Source organism: Rhipicephalus sanguineus, chromosome 10 (genome assembly GCF_013339695.2).
Source record: "Rhipicephalus sanguineus isolate Rsan-2018 chromosome 10, BIME_Rsan_1.4, whole genome shotgun sequence".
Taxonomy (NCBI): Eukaryota; Metazoa; Arthropoda; class Arachnida; order Ixodida; family Ixodidae; genus Rhipicephalus; species Rhipicephalus sanguineus.
In genome coordinates, this window is record NC_051185.1 from 151,125,105 (window position 1) to 151,142,620 (window position 17,516).

Genomic DNA, 17,516 nt, shown 5'->3' on the forward strand with positions numbered 1-17,516 from the left:
GGCGACCTCGAAATACCAACGAACCCAACGATGGTACCAGTCATGGATCTGCTCCTGAGACGGCGCCAGGAGTGGCGTCTGGTGCGTCGCTTTGCACAGCGCCGAAACGGCCGCGTCAAATGCACACCAATCCTTCATCCGAGGTAAACACTCCTGAGCCTAATTCAAGGTCTTCCTACAAGGTCGTCATCAAGCCTCGTTCTAGATACGACATGTCAACTCTACCCAACCGTGTCGTTCAAGCTGCTCTCGACACCTGCCTCAAGACCTCCAGATTTCAAGGTTTTGCCCCACACAAAGCTACCAATACGATCTCTGTATGGGTTCCTGCTATGTCATTTGTGGAGATGCTTAAGGACCTGCAACAGATACAGGTAACTGAGGATTATGCCCTTCCTGTGCAAGCATACCTCGCCAGTGGCACTGATCTAAGGCGCTATGTTATTAACGGCGTTGACCCTAATGAAGAACCTGAAGCGCTCTTGCGGGAACTGTCATGTTCTACACATAAGGTCGTGGCTGCCCGTTACATGGGCAGTGGTCGCACGTGTCTTATCACTCTTCAAGGTCCTCGATTCGCTCCAGAACGTATTCTATATTACGGTTGCGTTCTGCGCCCTCGTCCGTTCAAGCCGTCTGTTGTGTACTGCTACTCCTGCTTCAAACAAGGACACATGAAATCATCCTGCCCTTGCTCCTCTGAGGATGCCACCATGGAACGTGAAGCATCAGCACCATTTCGATGTGGCCTATGCCGAACAAATGATCATGACATCACTTCCGCCTCATGTCCTACCAAGCAAAAAGCCACTATGAAAGCTCGCCAACGTCGGCCTGGGCGACCAGTACGGACTCCGGAGTATCCATCGATGGACCCGGTTCCCATACACAACCGCTACGAGATTCTAGCCTCGCTAGACGCCGACGATACTCATGTGGCCCCCGCAACCACGACACATCATTCTGCCGCTCCTAGTTATAGTGCAGTGGTTGGGTCGTCAAGTTCGCGACCCCGACGTGCTCCTCCAGCGTTAGAAGACGTGCAGCTCCCCTTGGCAAATGACGAGTCCGAGATAGATTCTCGCCTTGCCAGCCTTGAAAATGAAATCCAGCGTCTCAAGCAACACCGTGCATTGCTCCAGCGTCGGCGAGACGGAACGCACTCGCTGCATACACCGTTGGCGTCAACTACTGCCCCTACGGCACAAACTCCTATCCCAGCACCCAAGTCGAAACATCTATCGCCCCAAGAACTGCTACGCTTCGTTGTGCAGCAACTCCAGCATCTCACATCGGTCCTCGTGGCTAATCTCAATCCATGATGGCGTCTACATCAAATTCACCGGAAGGAATTTTACAGTGGAACTGCCGCGGTATTGCCGGAAAAGTGGGAGAGCTACGACAGCGTCTCAGATATGGGAAGCTGCGTGCATGGGCTCTACTTCTTCAGGAATCTAATGGCCTGCCACCCATACCAGGTTATGTGGCGTACTCTTCGCCTTCAGTGTTGGATCGCCGGTGTTCAACGCCGGATGTTCCCCCTGGAAAGGTTGCAGTTTATGTGCGATCCATTCTTCATCAGACTCATGTGGACCTTTCGCGATGGTGTACTTTGTGGCAGGAAGTCGTGGCTGTTTTAGTTCGTCTCCAACGCACCGACGTTATCATTGTTTCGTTCTACGCCCGTCCGTACAGTGGTCGTGCGGTTCGGATGTCTCTTGGATGGTTGGTGCACTTAAGGCGACAGCATCCTGGATGCCCCATAATGGTAGCAGGCGATTTTAACGCGCCTCACACAACATGGGGTTATGCTTATTGCAGTGCGCGTGGCGTAAGTGTGCTGGATACATTTACGGACGCACACTTTACGCTTCTTAATGATGTTTCAGTGGCCACTCGTCGCCGTGATCACCCTCGCGCGTTGCCTCATTCACCGGACTTATCTTGGTGGCTAGGCGGTACTGCGGTCTCCTGGGCAATTGAACCTGACTATTGGGGTAGCGACCACCACCCAATTCACCTCGGTTTACATTCGGGCGGAACTGGCCGCCTTCGCCGGCCTTGTCGAGTGGTGGATTGGGATCAGTACAGGGTAGTTTCAGAAAACACTATCTCTCGCTCTCTTTCGGATCCTTCAGATTGTTTAAGTGCGGCACTAGCTCAAGCAACACGTGTGTCATGGGTGGCTGAATCGCGAGCTGCTCCAGATTTGCAGCTTCTGCGTCTATGGGCCTCGCGCCGTCAAGCAGAAGTAGCGTCAAAACGTGACCCTACAGCAAGTGCCATTCGGTTGGAAGCCCAACGCCTTCAAGCAGCAGCTCGCCGCCACGAACGCCGCCTGGAACGCGGCCGTTGGATGGACTGGTGCTCCTCACTTGGGCCTTCGGCGTCCAATGCCTCTATATGGCGCACCTTCCGAGCCATGGAACGCGGTCGGCGGCCTCCTGACCCAGCAGCCTGCGCCCTGTTAGCCTCTGGCCAGACTCCAGCAGCATTCGCCGATATCGTCGCCCACACATTCTTTCCTGCGTTAGACATGGCACCGCCTCCATTCACTGCTCAGAACTGCTTGCCAGCATATGCAGGTACGCTTCCTACGCTCGCCGATATAGAGGGCATACAGGCTGATTTCACTATGGCCGAATTCTTATCAGCAATAGACCAATCAAGACCGAGCAAAGCACCCGGGCCGGATGGCGTACCTTATGAACTTTACAAAAACACTGAAGGCAAGGTTCTACATGTCCTGTTAGAGGCCATAAACAAAGCTTGGTCTACATCAGCCATTCCTGACTCTTGGCGGCATGCAGAAATGGTTCCCATTCCCAAAGCAGGAAAGCCTCCAGGAAATATCGCACACATGCGCCCGATAGCTCTCACTTCAACATTGGGTAAACTGACAGAGCGTATGCTAGCGACACGCATCACGTGGTGGCTCGAGAGATACTCCTGGTATCACCCTGGCCAAATTGGGTTCCGTCCGCATCTGGGCACTGAGGATGGCCTCGCTTACCTCGCATCCATGGTTCTTGTTGGAGGTCGCTCTCGACGGATTCGCACCATTCTGTCTATGGTCATTCGCAAAGCATATGATCATGTGAGCAATGATGCTATTGTGGAAATTCTTCACTGGCTCCAATTCCCCAGTCGAGTCTGCGCGTTTGTGAAAGCCTTTCTCCACGATCGCAGCTTTTCCATTCGCCTAGCAGGTCAACAAGTTGGACGGTTTGTTTCCAATAGAGGTGTCCCACAGGGATCTGTGCTAGCACCAGTTCTTTTTAACGTGGCCCTCCTCCCACTGGGATGGAAGCTGGCGCTAATACACCACGCAAAATACATCATGTATGCAGATGACATCACCCTTTGGTCAGCGCACCCTGAAATCAGCTGTCAAGAACAAGCTTTGCAAGAGGCCCTCGACATAACTCATAACTGGTGCACCCAGACTGGGCTAGAAATCTCCAAAGAAAAAACGAAGTTTATGTCGGTTGCGAACAAGTATGGACGTCGTATACTGGGAGTTCGGCCTCTGCAGTTAATTTTGGATCAGCAGCCGCTACATGAAACTTCGAATCTCCGTGTGCTTGGCCTGGAAATTCACGCCACCGGATCTGCAGGACCTTGGGTCAAAAGTGCCAAACAGCAGGCATCAGAAACTATCCATCTCATACGACGGATTGCGAAGAAATCTGGTGGCGCTAACTCCAACATGGCTCGCCTCCTTGTCCGTTCGATATTGCAACCGAGGCTCGTCTACCGCGCCCAGTTTCATCACCTAACGCTGGCAGAGTGGGCACGTCTAGAGGCGATTAACCACGAAGCCATGCGGGCCATAACTGGACTGCCACGTATCACTCCGTTAGCAGTACTGCAGCAGGAGTCCCAACTAAATACCATTGACGAGTTAGTACACCAGCGTCGCTGTGCGCGCAACCTCAAGCCATCAACGTTCTGTTCGGTTGCTGCATTGGCGCGGTACATGGGCCAAGAAGTTCACCATTCCCCTTCAGAGACGAGCATTATTGCCCCGTGGAACAAAATGCAACTCACTGAAAACAAACCTCTTGGTCGCCTTTACAACCCGGTTCCACGCCAGGCGAACGCCCAAGTTTCCCGTTTGCTTCGTGCCGATCACCAAGATACCGCCACTCTCGTCGCCTATACTGATGCCAGTGTGAGTGGCACCACCATTCACACCGCTCTTGTATGTCCATCAATACCAGAGGCTTGCCAGACATGCTCGTATTTTGCGGATCCCGCACCACCGGCTCTCCTTGCTGAGCTCGCTGCCATACGTGACGGATTGGCAGCACTGATACCTTTTCTTATACCTGACAGATGCTCTCAGTTCATCATTCGTACGGACTCGACGCAAGCTATCCACGATATACGACGAGTGTATCGGTCTACGTCACTCTCGGATAGTATTCACCATCTTGCTGCCTCCGTATCTGTGCGGATACGTGTTCAGTGGGTGCCTCGGGCCGCTTTGCCGGACCTTGTCAAAGCTGATTTGGCAACCCACCCACAAGTCACACCGCACCCACTACCGCATTTTCCTGAGGACGCTCAAGGACAGATGCTACGGGAAAAAGAAAGCCTCCGACGTACCACACGAGCTCTTATACCTCCGTGTGGGTCAGACCTCCCTGGTGGTTTAACCCGCCGAGAGGAGGTTACGTTGCGGAGGCTTCGTGTTGGGGTTGCACTTACCCCATCCGTGACCACCCTTTGGGCGCAAAAGTACCGCGGCCCGTATGGTACATCGTGCCCATTTTGCGACGCCCCAATCAGCGATGTAACTGTCACACACCTATTGTGGACATGCACGGGTCTACAATTAAGCCGTCGTCGTCACCTACGTGCAACAGGCCTCAGGCCTGGCCGACCACCCGACCTTGACCGCTGGATTAGTGGACCTCACCACCGCTCGTTACTGGACTTCATACACGAAGCAAATTTATATGTGTATTTCTGAATAAATATTATGCCTAAGGGCAGACTTTCGAAAAAAAAAAAACTGCTGTTAAATGCACGCGAAGACTGCTTCGGTTGAGTACCGTGGCTCAACGCGCGTTTGTCGCCTATACGGTATAGGAGTAAAACGACGCCCTAGCATTTGTATTTCTACAAGTCATTCCCCACCCAAATGTGCATAGGGGCTTGGTCAGCGCAAGGCATCGTTCCACCTGCAGATGCACCTGCACCTGCAGATCGTCGCGGTGTTTAGCATGAACTATAGTTCACCGTTTGGAGATGCATAGTACATGTAATGCGACGTAAATCCGCACCGATTTGGCACCACATCTCAGGCGCCATGGTTCGCTCCCCATATCGCTGGGATGGTACTTACAGCAGAAGAAAGCTTTCCATTGCACTATGCTGCGCTGACTAAACTAACTCTGCTGCACACAACTGATATGGAAGATGAATAACCGCAAGCAAAGGCACTTGCACTATTTAACTCTGTCATCGACATGCAATTCACGCCGTATCCAATTTTACCTTAACGATTCTTGGCCAGCATGCCGTAAAGCGTCAGCAAAAACTTGGCAGAATTGAATGAATACAACTATTCCTACCGGGTTCATTTATTTACTTACTGAACCTTTTCCTTCAAATCTTATTCATCTGCAGTGTACCCACTCTGCAGCATCTGCAGCATCTGCACTAATTAGCATCTGTATGCTAATTATATGCTGATATTATAGTTCATTTGTGGACACTGTATGCGTAGAATATACAGTACCTTGCTTTATGTTCGAAAGAAGATGACGTCGCTTCACTTCAAGATTGTCATTTTTCTCGATGCATGTGTTACTGTACTGAAGTATTTCCTTTATATTTGGGATGTGATATCGCTAAATACAAAGCAAGAAATTAAAATATAGTTGCGACAGGTCTCCAGCGCATTAAACAGCCGCTGTTCAAACGGCTCTATAAGTTTATTTTGCCAGCACTCAGTATGAAGACGAATACTAAGAAACGTGCGAAAGAGGGAGCGTAAAGGTGGGCATGTGTAATGGAGGAATCGCGGGCTGCACACTCTTTCGACGCCACTGCCTCATATGGCCATCCAAGTGTGTGAACAACTCTTATGTAGCTACGTAACATCAAACTTCGCGTGAATGCGACAATCGCTGTCTTCCATGTTCGATGGAGCAGATTTATTCGTTGTTCTAAGCAAACATACACATGCGTCATGCGTAAAAGTCGACGACACCGTGCAACATGTCGCAACAGGCCACGGTAAAGCGCACTGCGCTGAACCGGTTCTCGAAGTGTTGTAAATCGCTCTTTCTTCGTACGGGTACTGAACCGGAACGAAACCGTAGCGCGTCGAAGCCGAACAGAACCATTATTGTTTTGTTTTTTTCTATCGGTTCGACACCTCCCAAGAACGCCAGTACGCTGCATAAACCGTAACCTGTCCGCCGCTGATGCTCCCGTGAACTATATACCGAAGTCATTTTCGATTCCTCAGACAAAACTTTTTTTTTTTCTTAATGTGGGTCTGCGTCTCAGAGGCCATCGTTTATATGCAAACATTATCCAAACTAGCCCCACAATAAGTTCTTCGAAGATATGTAAACAATGTTATTGCAAGCAGAGAAGACACAGACGCGGACTGAAGTTAATGGTGAAATCTTTTTTTTTTTAAACAGGTATCGATACTCTGAAAAGGAATTCAACAACAAATCATAAGCACTTCGGTCGCATCCGTCGCCGAGCTTGCGCCAACTCATCCCAGGCGTTTCTTTAAGACTTTGGAGCGTTCTCGCTTTCATGGCGCAACGTGAACAAGTCCTATACGATGATCCTTAAACGCATGGAGCTCCATCCTTAAATGTCTTAATTCTGCTAGTCATTGCATACGCGTTGCGATCGTGTGCGAGGTCTAACTGGTCTAAGTGTGGGTGCCAAGCGTCTCAACACGCTAGCTCGTGCGACGGAAGTCATTCAGGAACAAACACATCCGTCCAAAACACATCCTGTTAGTCTGCGTTCGTGTTTGAATCGCGCAGTTTTCGAAAATTCATGCATTACGTACGGGCAAGCTCTCTTTAAAACCCTTCTACAGTGGAGGCGGCCTAGTTAACTTTTTTTTTATTTGAATATACTGCAGGCCTTTCACGGCCCATGCAGGAGTGGGTACATGGATACATGAAAAACGTACATTGTCAAAAACCGTAAGGGAAACAGTTCGGATGATAAGCGCAGTAAAGGCACACACACAACCACACGTAGCGCTGACTGGCAACTCCAAATAACTTCCTGACATCGGGAGGTAACAGTCGGTTGCGAATGCAGCAGACTGTTACGCGTGTGGTTACGCTAGCGCAACAGAGTGTTATGCTACGTGTGGTTGTGTGTGTGTGTGCCTTTACTGTCCTTGTCTTTTGCACTGTTTCCCTTATATATGATATGTTCAACCAACTAGCCGATAAGTTCACCTTTCTAGTTAACTTATTTTACTACCATTATAGTAGTATATAAAAATATGCGGCTTACTCTGACGCTGAGAGAACTGACGGCCTCTTCGAAGCGTTCCTCGTCGGCATGCATCAGCTTCTCCACGGCAGTCCAGTCCAGGCCAGGACCGGACATCTGCGGCGAAGGAGGGCACGTGAGAAAAATTGCTGTAGTACATCTATTATATATACATATATATATAGTGTCACGCGAAATTCAAGAAGCGCGCTTTAATTAACAGCTTAAACTGGGCGAACTTGAGCCCTATAAAGAAATAAGTCAGAGAAAAATGTGTATGTATACACTGCAAGAAAGCCTTTCTCCTCTTCCCCATAGTTGGCCCCTCTTCTTTTCTTGTCCCGTGCAGTTCGCACGTGCCTGAGTTGTGAGCGGTGATCCTGGCATGCTCCACCGACGCTTTGCTTCCTCCGCTTCGCATGCACGCCGTAGAGAACGTGCAGGGCGTAGCAAACTGCTGGCGCGCGTAATTTGAATGTATCTTGCGTCAACACACACACACACACACACACACACACACACACACACACACACACACACACACACACACACACACACACACACACACACACACACACACACCTGCCGCGCGCATGCTTTTAGCACATCGAAATCACATTTACCATGTACTAATGTCAGACTAATTTCTGAGAATATATATATATATATATATATATATATATATATATATATATATATATATATATATATATATATATATATATATATATATATATATATATAAATACGCAGTGAAGCAGACGCGCGTACGAAGCGATTTATAAATAAATCGCTTCGTACGCGCGTCTGTTTTACCCGGACCTAGAACCCGGACCTAGAACCATCTTTTCTCGACACACACACACGCACACGCACGCACACACACACACCTGCCGCGCGCATGCTTTTAGCACATCGAAATCACATTTACCATGTACTAATGTCAGACTAATTTCTGAGAATATATATATATATATATATATATATATATATATATATATATATATATATATATATATATATATATACGCAGTGAAGCAGACGCGCGTACGAAGCGATTTATAAATAAATCGCTTCGTACGCGCGTCTGTTTTACCCGGACCTAGAACCATCTTTTCTCGACACACACACACGCACACGCACGCACACACACACATATATTCTTTCAAAAAATATTCCTGGCTATCAGTTGACTGTACCAAGCGGGCGTGCTTGTATTGAAAAGTTGCAGACAGTCGCGTTTCTACGCAGTTCCACTTGGAAGAATTATCCCAGCACAGCTGTGCTCCGAGATTTCCCGCTGCAAAGTTTAATTGTGGTTTGCATGCGTAAGCATGCAAGGCAGTGATGTTCGGCGCAAAGCTCCTTCCCGATGTTCCGCGGCAGTTGCGAGCGGCGTTTAATCTGACAACGGCTCGAAGACATAGGCAAATATGACAGCGATTGCCCTTTTACTACCGGCTGGCGATAACAAGCAATGACTGCTCGTCACATCAGGGAGGAAAACTGCGCCGATCCTCACAACCTTGCATACGTAATCGTGCAAACCGCAATTAAACTTTTGCAGCGGGAAATCTCGGAGCAAAGACATGCTCGAAGAATTGTTCCTAAGTGGAACGCAACTGCCCCAACTTTTCAATACAAACATGCCCGTTTGCTGCAGCCACTAAAAAGTTCATTACTCACTCTTAGATAATTGGGCGGCTGACAGCGTTAATTACCGTCTCACTTTGTGTCCCGCTGGACACGTAACTTATCTGCAAATGTGGTTTTCACGTACCTCCCAGTGCCGAACTTGAAGAAAACCATAGAGCTTAACTTTGCACACCCGGTATATCGTGTCCATGTATCGGTATCGTATCAAAATCTGCAGCACGACTGCTGGAACACAAGTTAACTGCTATTTCCTACAAGTTAAAGACCATGTAGTTATTTCCTAAGTATATAACGCGTCATCTCAACATTGAAGCCTTAGCTGATCTGCTGACGGCGTTAAAGAACATCACCTGAGCAGCGTGTCGCCGATGCGCGCGAACGCCGCATCGTCGTGCAGACGAGTTTCCTGTCATGAAGACCCTGGCCCTTACGACGCTCTATGGCCGTTCCGGAAAGTTCACAACACACGTATACGCTGTGACTGTTGGACACGCGTTTTTCATGAGGGCGATGATCATAACGGAAGTGAGTACTTCGACCTCCTCGTGCGGTAAGCGGACGCGGTTAACGCATGCCGGAAATGACAGAGGTCGCCACAACAACACACGGAGCGTGAGTCAACCAGCCGATGGGACGACTCTCCTCGATCGTTCAATAACGGTCGGAGAGCCAGAAAGAATGCTGACAGAATTTCGTACAAAAGTTTCATAGCAGGAACTCCGACGCTGCGATTTCTAAGAAGGGAACTGTGAGGTACAGTGGCCATTCAGTTTCGGGCGCTCTGAGCCAAACTGAGCAGAAAGCTGGCGCTGCTTGCCGTACCGCTAGCCTGGAGTTAAAAAACAGGGGATTACTATTGTAAGGCAGATATTTTTGCACGCACCGTCAATGTGCCACTCTTCATATTACTGCAATCATTATGCCACGAAACGTTTGTACTGACCACGCCCCCTGTGTGGTACCCTCTCGCAAACAAAATAAAATATGCTATGCCATTCGCACGGCACCAAATCGTGTACAAATCGTGGCTGTTCTAAGAGAAAGACGTAGGGCAGTCAGTTCTCCACGCTATAAGCGCGGTAATGGCAGAGAGAGGCAGTGTACGACTGTATATACACGCTGCACCATGCCTGTACGCGTACAACTAATGAATTGCAAGCCAGCCAGAAAAGTGCGCATCGATAAATAGATACCGATAACCAGGCATGCTCATCCGGTACGTTATCTCACTGTTCACGAGCTGGAGCGATAGAGCGAACAAAAAAGCGAAGCGAATGGCTTCACAGGCGGTTCGCATGTCAAGGCTGACCTTGCAACACCGACGACGACAGGCCCTCGAGTCCAAAGGTTGGCTTCAGCGGTATTTCTTGCGGCACCGCTTTATTACGAACCTCTTACGTGCGTGTATGATCCAGTTTTAAAAATTCAAATAAAGCAGAAGATCAGGGGAAGATGGATAGTTGAAAAGTTCTTGAACACGGGGTGGCATGCGGTATTTTCTTCTAGGCGGCAACTGCCTACATTAGCGCGTGTATGTGAATGCTCCATGCGAACACCCGCCACGGTAGTCTAGTAGTGGTTTGCTGCTCGACTGCTGACCCGATGGTAGCGGGATCGAATCCCGGCCGCGGCGGCCGCATTTCGATGGAGACGAAACGCTAGGGGCCCGTGTACTTATAGACATTAAAGAACCCCAGGTGGTCGAAATTACCGGAGCTCTCCACTACGGCGTCCCTCATAATCATACACTCTTACGGCAAATTCCATGGAGAGAACAGGAGTATAGGTCGTGCAGTGAGGTGTGGGGGGCAGAGCACTGAGAGCAGGGCCACTCGATGTGCCACTGGAATGCGGCACTCTTCCGGGCAGGTGAGAGGGCGACGAGTGGGGAGAAATATACCGTGTGATCAAAACATTCGAAGCCCCGGCATTCTCTGTGGGGCCGCAGCAAAATACTTGCAAGTTCGCCACTTGCAAGTTCGCCATCATGTTAATTCGCAGTTACATAGCACGTTTGTGCAACGACGCATCCAGCAAACGTATAGCTGCGTACACTTCGTAGCCGTCATCGTCGCTAAGTGGTGCCAAACTACACATGGTTGCTACCATTGCCGCCGCGCTCGCCGGCTGAACCAAAAGTAAAACAAATACGGATAATGTGACTTTAAAAGTCCCGTGACTCTCGTCGTACTGCGCCTACTCCGCTTTTCAGACGAGAGCACTACAAACTGCTCCTGGCCGCTCTCGGCGCCGCAAAAGCGCTCTTGCTCTACCACTGGATGACAGTGCTCCTGCTTGTCTGTTGAAACACGCCAGCTCTGAAAAGAGCACTTTCGGCGTGCTTTTCAGTGCTCCTGTTCTCCCAGTGGAATTCGCCATTAGAAAAAAAAAGTTAGTAAACAATTAGTAAACGGGTGTATTTACTTGTTTCGAGCGTCTTTTACTACCTTCGCGGCATCCCTTTACTAGCCAGCAGCTAGAAAAGCTTGTAACTTTTGCCGTTACTAACCAGGAAAGCTTTCTTGGTGTTTTTACCTAAGTAACTATTAAGACACCCACGTTGCCGGACCTTTACAGGTGCCACAGTATATCTTGCCATAATCGTGAACGTCTTGGGAATTTAGCAAAATTTAGACAAACTATACTTTTATTGATTACTTTGGAATAAAAGTTTCGTGGTATACGTGATGGCGCACATGCAAGCAAATAGAAGGGCACACCATGATGTGTAGAAAACATCAATTATTCTTCTAAATTCTATGGCTGCTAACCAGTATAGTGTGCTAGACAACCGTAGATAAACGCGCGCGCGTTTTCGGCGAAGTGCGTGCTGCCCGTGAATACGTTTCCAATTTGCAAAGAAGGCGCGATGTCATTCCACAAGTCGGTACGCACCGTTCTGATGACGCGCAGTGCCGGATCAGTCTTGAGAAGATTATAGGCACTGAATTGAACTGTGAAACTGCATTTTCAAGGGTAATGCGCAGGCAAAACAAGCGCCAAGCTGTACGCAGATTTAAATGATCACTTATTTTGCGCGCCTTAATTATTTTGATCATTATCGTACGTCAGATCGAGTGGTCTGTATACGCATACAGCAACAAGTTTGGGCGACTCCTCCCATATCGTCGCGCCCATTCAGTACCTCCAGGAAAGAGCACACTGGAACACCAGCTGATGTGAAAACCCGTTGTGTTACTGCGCATACCAAGAAATATTTAACATGGTGATCGCGATTGCGTATTTGGACCGGTGTTCTACGATAATACTACTTGCGGCTCGTGAGCCCGTCAGGCAGCCACGTCAGAGAACGGGTTCTGTATTGTATACTCATCATATAAAAGCACAAATGGCGATTGTATTTTTTATCATTACTAACTCGATTAGTTTATTCTGATAAGCCATTGAAAGTCCTCGTACGATTTATTCTACGCAATCCTCTATAGATACTTTTGTAATAGAAACATCTTGATATGACAATGGACACGTAAACAAAAACAAGATAGGCGCAAACCTCTTAATTGGCTAATCGTAGTCCACTAGAGTTCATACGGTTACTAGGTTGCTAGCGCGGTTAACTAACAACTTAGTAATGGACTAACCATTCGAGTCAGCACTATTCACTTAATAACTGGGTAGCAAATTTCACTAACCTGCATTTTACTACCTTCGCTTACTAAGACGCTAGCGCTTTCTGTCACAAGTAAACGGGTAGTATTTAGTTAGTGAGTATGCCGACCTTTTTCTCTATTAGTGTATGTGGTCTTGGGACGTAAAAACCCAACAATTATTATTATTCGTGCGAAGCATACACAGGTGCGAAGCATGCACATCCACACGCTAAGGTAGGCAGTCAATTGCAGCCTTGAGGAAGACAAGACCACTTGTCAAAAAGTTGGCCCCAGCAACACCCCGTGTTCATAAATTTGCTCATCACTGTTAGAAATGAAATATGGTTAGTGCACCGCCCTTCTCTGTCCCCTCGCGAGAACGCGCAGAAAAAATGCATGTTGGCAGTAGTACATGTCGGTTTTTCGCGCAGCGCACGAATGGTTGGTCTTTGGAGGGGCAAAAATAAAACAAGAAGAAAGAGCGCTGCTTCTCCTTGGTACATAGGAAATAAAACCACACGCAGCACAAGCCACCTTAATGACAGCCGCAAACCCAAGAGTGTCATATGCCGCGAACTTTATAAGCACGATAACTATAAGGATATAAGAAACCGTTTTGAGAAACAGCGGTTCGCGCATGCGCTCTGAGCGCCACGGTGGGGTCACGGGCGTTGCCATAAACACCGTAATTTGCTTTTTCACCACCAGCGGAGCGGTAAATTAAGCAAAATTTGAGGCGTTACTCGAGGTAGAGACGTGACGTCGCTTCCGACAGCGCCCAAAAAATGGCCGCTGCTCGTTCACTTGTTCACTCGGTGCTGATGCAAATAAATAAAAATAAATAAATAAAGGTATGGGGGAATGTAGACACAGGGCTAACCGGGGCACTGCGGACGGCACACAAATCGATAGCGTCAGCGAGAAATGCCGTTTAAAACGTGTGCACGCAGCGCCAGCGATTACAGCTGCTAGCTGAGCGTGCACAGGTGCGCGCTGGGAAGCGAGTAAGAGAGCTGTTGTTGCGCGCGCTATAGCGAAGCTGTTTTCCTAGTACAGGTACTCAGGTCCAGTACTCAGGTTAGAAAATAATAAACAGACATCTTATACCGCCAAAACCACGATCTGATTATGAGGCACTGGAGGACTTGGTATAAATTTTGACCTCGTGCGGTTAAATATATAGTGCACATAAGTGTTCTTGCATTTCGCTTCCACCATAAGGACGCCATCGAACCCATGACCTAGACGTCAGCAGCCATATATATGCTGGGCGACATTGCATTCGGTCCGATCATACTGAATTAGCTTATGCGGAACCCTGAGCTGCGGAAGAAATAACAGTTTTTTCATCTCGGTATATAGATTGCCAGGAACGGTGGCTGTACGTCTCGCTAATGTGGCACACAGTCTTCGACACGACTCCCGTAGCCTTTTATATAGCGATAACATTTGGCAAGCTCGCTGGACCTGATCTAGATGAGATCGCGGTTGGCGCATATACCTATGAATAGCACTATCATACTGTGTTTCGCCCGTATAACAGCTCTGTTTTTTTCTCACGACTCATTTACTTATCCGCTATTTTTTCGGCCTTTCCCTTCAAGCACTTAACTGTATAGGGCAACAAACCAGAGGAAACGTTAACGACACAGCGCTTGGAGGTGCATTTAAGTTTGTGGGCCATGCAGGGGCCACAGCCCTCGCCAACGGCTTTCTGGACTGAGTAGAGCGCCAAACTTGCGTGAAGAACACTTCCTAGCACAAAAACGCTTATTTCTCCTCCTTTCCCTCAACTGTCTTTCTCTATCACTACTGTCAGCGTTTCAAGACAGCCTAAAATAGATCAGTTCTGGAGATGGAACATATTCAACAACATCCTTTGGAGAAAAAGCAAGACTGAAGGCACTAAGCATGAAAATACGAAAATAATTCCTTTCAGAGCGCTCTATGTGTTGGTTTGCGTTTAAGCAGCAATTTCAGGTGAGTTGCACGAGCGAAAGTTTTTTTCGAAGTCTTTCGGCAGTGCTCATACCCCCATAAAGCCATTTTCTCCTAATGGTCCCCGCGTGCCGTAGTTAGTTTAAACGCCGCCGAGCGAGAGTTGGCGCTGCGCTCGCGCGGCAGCGCCAGTGGCGCCGCCTGGTGGGAGCGAGGTGACGCGGGCGCATTAGAGTGAGCACTCTCTTTTTTGGGGTTTGGCAGCGTTCGTGGACTGTCGTCTCTCGCGGGAGGTCCGCGGGAACGATTCACCGGATCGGTGTCACGCATTCCCGTGGTGAGTCGAACGTCGGCGACGCCGCATTCACGTTACATTGTAGGTGTTATGTTCTAGCGGTGTGTTTTATTGGCATTATATTGGGTTATTTGAAATGTTAACTCATTCAATTCTTAGATTCTGTTGGCCAGCTCGCCGTTATGTAAAAGCTGTTAATAAATGTCGAAGTGTTCGTTGGACAAGGGTGTGGACTGCGTCCGTCTGTTCCACAAGCGCTGCTCTTTCCAGACTCCATAGTCTACAAACACAATGTATTCATATCCACCACTGCTGAAAGGTTGGGGACTGTTTAAGTCAGCTTGGATACCTAAGGAAATGTTTTACGAAAACCGTCTCGGTGAGGAGGTGGTAAAGCATTATAAGAGCTTTTATAAGCATATAAATACACTCATATATGGGATTATATGGCCTTATAAGTGCCCTTATATGCATATCAGTACAGCCATATATGGCAGTACATCACCTTATGTGAAGCCGTATATGGCAGTATACGGCAGTATATGGACTTATATGAACCCTTTTATAACATTATATAAATTCATATATGGCCATATATGACATTATATGTACCCTTATTTGATCATATACGGCCGTATATAAAACATATATGGGCCATATCTGGCATTTTCGTAGGGGAGGCAGTGAGTTTCATTCCCGTGCAGCTGGGCACTTAACTTTTCTGAGAAAAGTACCCCGGCCTGGTGATCGGTGTTGCGTATACTAATTTCCCGAGCCCTTCCTTTTCGCTTTCGTATTTCGGCCAAGACGCCGAGCTGTGCTCCCTTACAGATTCCTCAGACAACAAACAGAGGTGCTCAAATACTTCAAGTATTTTTTTTTGCTAGTACGTAGCAAGGAAATGGGCGTAAATAAAGAAAAACGAATGATCACTGGCTTTAGATATTAGCACACTTTTAGTCATTGGAAGGCTCAACGCGTGACAAGGAGACTTTAAAAATCAAGGACGAGTGCTTGTCACACCACTGCGCATACCTAACGAACAAGCAATTTCGTGGGAAATCAATCTTAGACCACACATCAACAGCAAGGTGCAGTATACCTGCAGACAGCCAACCGGACTGTTAATGTCATTGCTTTGGTTATTGTGTTCTATCTTTCTCCGGATACTTCCGGCGTGAATTGCACCGAAGCGATAACTGGTGAAAAGATGGTCACTGCGAACGTGTCACGCACAAAGCAATGTGTGCGTCTCCTTCTGTGCAACATGGCCGATAAGTGCCTTTTCGGTACAGTAAACTGCTCACTGTATATATTTTCGGCGCAGCCGCTTCGATGACGCAGCGCGTCTGTCCGTGTGACCGCAGGATGCCGCCGGGGTCAGACCTGGCAGCCGCTCGACACAAAATACGCGCCGCCAGCGGACACTGCGCAGGCGGCCACTTGAAAAGCGCGCAAGGTGAGCGAGGAAGGGGACGGCCATTGTGAGGCCGGCATGGCCGCGGAAGCGATAACGTGCTCCCGGAAAAGGGACCCCGCACGAAGAGTAGACCGGCTGGTATGGCGTTTGCGGACGACCGAGTGCGGACGGCGGGGAATCCCGTTTCGCCGCCGGCGAGGCCGTTGTTTGGCTTCTGGTCGACGGTCAAGAACCGGCACCACGCATGCCCCGCACAACGAATGGCGTCGATTGAGACGCAGCACAGCGCACGCGCGAAAGAACACATGCGCCGGACTGCCACGTGCTTCACGCAGCTGGCCTGGCTTTGAAAGCGAAACGATAAAGCTATCCGGGCTGCTAAAAGATCCAGCGCGTTTGAGAACGCCTCTGACGGCGCCTCGAAGGGCCAGAGCAGGGGCTAGTTGATTGTGCGTATATACTTAGCACAAAGAAAGATGCACAAAAAAAAACACACGTAGTACACAAAACGAGCGCACACTAACAACTCAGTTTTAGTTCGCGCTCGTCTTGTGCACTACGTGTGTTTTTTTTGTGCGTCCTTCTTGGTGTTCAAACAGCGCGTAGCAAGTGTCGACGGCGCCTCACTAGCCACCCTAGCCTCAATGAACACGACGAGAGGCGTAGCATCGATAGTAAAGCGGGCGTACAACAACAGAGCCGCTATGGCCGCGAACTTACTTGTCCTCTGGTGAGGATATTGGGATAACTTGTTACTAGGCTAATTAGTTAAAATACTTAATGAAGGCACTGTAGCGCGAAATAAAAAATCAGCAGTTCCGTGTACGAATACAATCGATGAGCGAAGTTACTTAAAATTGGACGCAAACGACTATGCACCTGATCTTGCTGCTGACTTTCATGAAACGGTAGGGTGCCGAGCGCGTCTGCTGCGCTCGGTGGTGGGAACGACCGAGCGAGTGAATGCGCGGCTCGCGCAGCGCAGGGCAAGGGAGACAGGTGGGAGAGGGGTGCGATCGGTGATGCGGCGGGGAGCTTCGACGGCGGCTTTCGGCGCACGCAACGTTTTACTGTCTTTTTGCGCCGGCGCCGGGTGGGGAGACCG

General features: G+C 48.8%; 1 protein-coding gene across 1 annotated transcript in view; it reads right to left on the reverse strand.

Moving 5' to 3' along the window:
- The window catches only part of LOC119406825 (uncharacterized), a 227,186-nt gene that overhangs the window by 142,555 nt on the left and 67,115 nt on the right, over positions 1 to 17,516 (reverse strand). Inside the window, exon 2 of the mRNA XM_049420225.1 lies at positions 7,513 to 7,608. Within this exon, the coding sequence (XP_049276182.1) occupies positions 7,513 to 7,608 (96 nt within the window). The remainder of the gene's footprint in view (positions 1 to 7,512; positions 7,609 to 17,516) is intronic.